Genomic DNA, 5,764 nt, shown 5'->3' with positions numbered 1-5,764 from the left:
TCTCACACTAGCTCTTATTGTTTCTCTACCTACAATATCCAACTTTCCTATTTTACCATTTCTTCTCAAATATTACCCTAGGAAATTTTAAGCAAAATCTTTGTCAATAGATCAAGATCTTATATTGGATTTGAATTTCTTTTGGTTTATTAAAAAATCCATGGACAACTTTATTTGAAATTAGATATTCCAGCAGGAGAGTTTAATCTTTGTCTCTTATCTTCTCCTATTATTTTTAGTTAAGCTTTACTTGTAGTAATATTCTATTTGCGCATAATTTTGGTATATACATGAAGATTTCTTTTTTTGTTTCAACTTCAACTTGATCTTAAGTAGCTAAGTTTTCTTATGCATATAGATATTTATATAAAAGCTGACTTTTGGGTTTTTTTTTAAACATATACATTCAAAACTCATCCAGACATTTAATTGATTTAGGTACTGAGATGGATATATATTTATTGCCCACTTCATCTTTAACTTGATGTGTTTTGATTAGGCAAGTCAATCTATGTTATTGCAGTTTGTTCCTTCTTGTGCTTGTTCTTTTACAAATGAGTATTTTAATTGTATTTAACAGCAGGACAATTTCTTTCACATTGATATACATGTGTTGTTTATATGATTTTATGTAGAAAGTGGCGATTATGTACTAGTTTAAAATCAGAAAGAAATAGATCTCTTGAATAAATTTCCTTTAAATTTAGTAGTTCTACTAATTCAGTTTGGCAAAACTTTATTGATGTGAAGATTTATATATCATATACATGTAGATCCCTTATAGGATATAAAATATCCCAAAGGGGATATCATTTGGGTTATGGTTATGCAAGCGGCGAGCAAATGTGTGCCCTATATTGTTTTTGCGGCCCAATTTAGCCTTCGAAATGAGTCTATTTTTTTCTTGCAGTGTGTTATTGACCTCCGAAATATAAGACGTAGCTATCGCAAGAACTCTTAGCAGTTAGCCTTCTGTGCTTAATCTCTAAGGTACGCTTCCGACATTTCAATTAGATTTTAAGCCATCGATCTTCCCCTATATGCGTCGCGATGCATATGAGAGACAATGATGCATCTTCACCATCTTTTATCTTTTATGTGTTATAATTAGGGTTTAGTTTTGTTAAAAAATTAGGGTTTGGTTTTGCTATAAAAAATTGGGATTTTTGGTTGAAAAAAGGGAACGTGATAATGTATCTCGTTGTCAACTCTTTCTTGTTGTGTTGTCGAATTAGGGTTTATACATTAGATCGGCTTCGCCATACTTTCCGTATCGTGTTTTTGTGGTTGTTTCTATTGATCGATTCAACACGATGATTTAAATTAGCTATTTAATTGTCTAGAATTAAGCAGCAAAGTTGATCTAGAAGAGGATGTGAATCTAGCAATTTCCTTGTACAACATATAATGAATTTAAGTAATCTAATATACTCCTTTGAATTAATTGCTTCACTATTGTGCTATGATATCTTTGTGTATGATAATTGTAAAATTCTGCAATCACTACGATCTCCATTCACATAACGTGCCGTACAAGATCTACCTAAGTATTTGAATGATATATGTATACGATTGTAGTTATAATGGGAGTGATTTGTACCTGTATTGTGTTTGATAAGGGGTTTTCCTGTTTTTAGTAGATATTGTGTCCTTTTTAAGTCTTGATTTTCACAAGTGTCGGTTATCATCATCAGACTACAATTGCTGTAAATGGAGACGAATTCGAGCGGAGATACAAGTACTGAACCAAAGGAATTTGAGAATTTATGTATTCGGTATGTGTGAGTTTTTAATTGGGGTCTCTATTAAGCTTGATTCCAAACACCGTTTTGTAATTAACTTGTTCCTTTTGGTTTGTACTGATCATATCTCCCCATATATTTTCAAATTGCTACCTTGGACACATATATGAACTAATTGTATGCCGCCCTACAAAAATTCCTTAAAGAATTGTAAAATGGTGCATGGTTACTTCTCATCTCATCAACACTGGCAATAGTATATAGCTTCTCCGGAGCCATGTAAAAGAAATGCCAAATGGGAGGTACCTAAGATCCACAAGGCTACTAAAGAAAAATGCCCAATGTCCATTGTTTAATAAAATACTATGAAGAGCATCCACAATGCATAATTTAATAACCAATTGAATGAGGTGGAATGTCTAGCTGGCATTTAGCTGGCATTCAACAAATTAAATTCAACCATAATAGAATGTCACTTTGGTATTCAATGAATATGTAGTTCAATGGCCATTGAAGTGTTCTATGAGAAAATGACATTTTTTTAATATAAAAGTGCTTACCAATTAAATGTTTTTTAAAAAAGAAATATATTTCATTAAATTTATGAAGTGTTCAATGCATTATAAGAAAAAAATAGTAAAATTGTTTGAAAAGTGAAATGATGTTGTGACAATAAATTAAAACTCTTGTTCAATACATTGTCAAAGACCTATCTCAACTCTAGAATATCATTCATCATGATCATTATGGTCTTTTAGTTATCAATGTGTGTCGTCGGTTGCATACAACATATATGCATATTGCAATATATATATATATATATATATATATATATATATATATATATATATATATATATATATATATATATATATATATATATATATGCTAAGTGTATATATGCACAAATGTAGGCTATATCCTTTGTTCATTTGGATCAACAGAATTAACCTTTTTATCTTGTATCGAATTCAATGCTAAATGCAGTCAGTACATTGCTGAGGTTCGGAGAAAAGATTGGAAGAAATGTTGTCCCCTTGACCTGTCTAGTTACTCTCCGGAATCTACTTATCAAGCAGAAAGGGTGTTTGCTTCGCTAATTCTAGAGGACAATGATGCTTTGATTAATACTCCAGAAAATACACAAACTCCGAACCGTAAGTGACCGAAATTAGTGTAGTACTCTAGAATTTAAAAACTAGATCTGATCATCTTTTAATTCTTTGATGCTTATATTGTTCCCAGCTTTGATATATTCTGAAGTGAGAAATCCAGAGGGACAAGATGCCGTATCAGAAACCCATACAGGTATCATTTCCAAATGTATGTATACCTTAATTTGTTAGAATTCTTCGTAAGGAAAATCTTGTCATCCTAGTTCTGGATGTGAAATTTGGGATGATGCTTTGATCTTTGTGAGGTCTATCAGTCCTCGGAAGCTTTTAAATTCAGAAAATATGTTAGTTTTTGCAGGTGTGGTTACTGGTAATGATGCAACCAGTATTATCAATGATACACCTTTGGAGTCAGCTTCTGGCAAGGTAACTTATGCTCACTGCGAGATTGAAAAAGTCATCCATGGAGATATGGTGGCTGCAGAAAATGATAAGCCAGAAGATGAGGTAGTTGTTGATCATTCACTGAAAGATATTGTAACTGATGGAGCCTCAAAGTCATCTTCTCACAAACTGAAGAATGATGTTCAGTACCAAAATGAGAACAGTGTATCTAAAGACATTATAGCTGCTGGAAATGAAAAGCATATAGTTGTTGATGATGATGGGGCTAATACTAACAGTGATGAAGAAAGAAACTTGGCAGGAGAGAAACCTCAGAAATTTCGCCTGTTGTCGGACATACTAAAGCAGCTTCAAGGTCCTTGTGATGCTGTGAGTGCTGGCTATGGTTTTTCTAGCGAAAGTGAAGAAGATGATTCTGATGAATTCATGCTGGACACATATGTCAGAAAGAAAAAGGGCGCCCTAGTTAAATCTAAGACTGGTTTTGCATCAACGAAGAAAAAGAGCTCATGTGAAGAGAGAGAAAGATTGTTCGAGCTAAAAGGATGAAGCCTATGCCTGCAGACTCTTGTCGCAATGATTCAGAGCTTGGTTCCAAACGTCATTTCAGAAAAACTAGAACTGATGAAGTAGATTTGCGGGTGATGAAGAAGCATAAAAAGTCTTTAGCTGAGATTATTATGCGTGGAAGCACTTCTGTAAGCCAAAAGGTTTCACCGTCTTCTCTGGGACCTGAGGAGAACAGGTCGGAAACTGAAAAGGTATCCTTTCTGTTCATTCTATTTCTACTCATCCTCATGCTAAGAAGGCTTACTATTATCGAAATTCACACAAAAACATACGTATCCAACACCCAATAATTTATGGTTTTCTATGTAAGTCGTCATTTGATAATCTACTATCAAATATCACGGTCCAACTTTTATGTTCATTTCGCTTTTTGTGATTTCAGGATTCTCTTCTATCATGTGGAAATAAAAGGAAGAGACAGACCATTCAAGATGATTGTGGAAGGGATGTTTCGAAGTTTTTGGATAGGAGTCAGAGGCGTTTAACAGAAGAGAACAGATCAAGATCAACACATGGGGTGAATAGTGTTCAATTGGTTCAGCCCTCCATTGCTACTTTAAACAGTATAGAGACAGCTTCTGGTTGTGTTCAAAAGATTATCAGGGAGAATTCCCCTTCAACTGATAATGAATCCATGGCTGCATTGCTGTTGCTTAGTCACTTTATATCAGGGATAACCACACATACATCATCTAAGACTGCAGCCAAAGATCCAGCAGTATCTGTGTCAAATGGTGAAATCTCGTGTGGGAAAGATGAAAAAGTGCCGCCTGCTTCAGGGTCTATCGTGGATCAATTGCGTGAAGAATTTAACATAATCAATGATGCTGGTTTACCTCAGGCTGAGCAAGTTGAATCTGGGACTTCTGTATGCATTATGAACGTGAATCCATCTGAGTTTAGCATAGTAAATGCTAAAAAATATATGAGACGTGCTAAAGTCGTCCAGAAATGAGGTATATGGATTGCTATGGATATCTAGTATTTTAATTTTAAAACATAGGAAAACATTATGTGAACTTGGTTAACCTTGAATGTTTTTCTGATGACTTGTTTTCTTTACAACCAGATAATTTAGTTTATATCTTTCCATACAATTTCTTTTTTCATTTTCTGGTTCTATTTTTTGCACAAGCATATATAAAATGGAGAGTTAATTTCCGGACGTGTTGTCCATAGTATTAGAAGCCATGGCTAGTGATTAACTAACCCTAAAAAACAAGTGGCCAATAGCAATATGCATTGTTTTGGTTGCTAGAAAAAGACACTACACGAAGATGAGCCTAATAAGAAAGACATATCTTTTTACTTAACTGTAGCCTAGCCCACTACTAGAAAAAGGGTGAAATATCCGACAGCCAATTCTGTCAAAATGCCTACTATGAAGAAAATTCCAACAGAAAAACTGTCTCAAAGTAAGGCGTGGGTAAAGATTTCCAACGGATCATTTGATAGATTACCAACAAATTATGTCGATAATTGCCTACGTATTTCCGACAGAAATATTTACATAACATATCCGTCACACCCCGCTAAAGCAGAAACACAGGACATGACAGTATAAAGGGTTTCATAGCAAAACTTAAAAGACAACATCAACCATAGTATTAAAAAACCTTACAATTTACAATGAGTTTGAACCATTTTTTTAAAAGAATTACAATGTATTTGAAAAACAACACATGCAAATGTTCCTATAAGAGATGTGTCTTTAAGTGCCTCTTACTAAATGATTCCTGAAAAAAAAAAATGTAAATTGAGCGTCAACTATAAAAATAGTTAGTGAGTTCACAGGTTTACAAAAATATTAGTTTCATGAATCATAATCAAAGTTTTGACAGAAGTTTCCATAAATAAAAGTATATTGATAAAATGAGTAAATAAGTTTGTATAAACAAACAATCCTATGTGTGTATGCAACCCTAATAAGAT

General features: G+C 33.6%; 1 protein-coding gene across 4 annotated transcripts; it reads left to right on the top strand.

Moving 5' to 3' along the window:
- The first annotated feature begins 420 nt into the window (after nt 1–420).
- LOC145067192 (uncharacterized) lies at nt 421–4,929 on the top strand. Of its 4 annotated transcripts, none has more exons than XM_079014388.1 (6): nt 421–990; nt 1,695–1,775; nt 2,730–2,899; nt 2,988–3,050; nt 3,216–4,023; nt 4,215–4,929. In XM_079014388.1, exons 2-5 carry the CDS (start codon nt 1,711–1,713, stop codon nt 3,809–3,811), a joined length of 894 nt encoding a protein of 297 aa, XP_078870514.1. In that variant the 5' UTR covers nt 421–990; nt 1,695–1,710; the 3' UTR covers nt 3,812–4,023; nt 4,215–4,929. The 4 variants fall into 4 exon arrangements, with proteins under 4 accessions (XP_078870514.1, XP_078870513.1, XP_078870512.1 ...); XM_079014387.1 differs by having other exon boundaries at nt 1,641–1,775; nt 3,207–4,023; XM_079014386.1 differs by having other exon boundaries at nt 1,638–1,775; nt 3,207–4,023.
- Nucleotides 4,930–5,764: the final 835 nt, after the last annotated feature.

The sequence above is a fragment of the Lactuca serriola genome, chromosome 8, assembly GCF_051521515.1.
Source record: "Lactuca serriola cultivar US96UC23 chromosome 8, Lser_US96UC23_V15, whole genome shotgun sequence".
NCBI classification, from domain to species: Eukaryota; Viridiplantae; Streptophyta; class Magnoliopsida; order Asterales; family Asteraceae; genus Lactuca; species Lactuca serriola.
Note: the sequence above shows the minus strand (reverse complement) of the source record. Positions and strands in the feature narration are given on the sequence as shown.

What these genes read in the sequence shown, in the direction of transcription:
- LOC145067192 (XM_079014387.1), top strand. Translation starts at nt 1,711, where the DNA reads ATGGAGACGAATTCGAGCGGAGATACAAGTACTGAACCAAAGGAATTT. An exon ending in TTTGAGAATTTATGTATTCG is followed by an intron (nt 1,776 to 2,729) that starts GTATGTGTGAGT and finishes TGCTAAATGCAG; the next exon opens with TCAGTACATTGCTGAGGTTC. An exon ending in AAATACACAAACTCCGAACC is followed by an intron (nt 2,900 to 2,987) that starts GTAAGTGACCGA and finishes TATTGTTCCCAG; the next exon opens with CTTTGATATATTCTGAAGTG.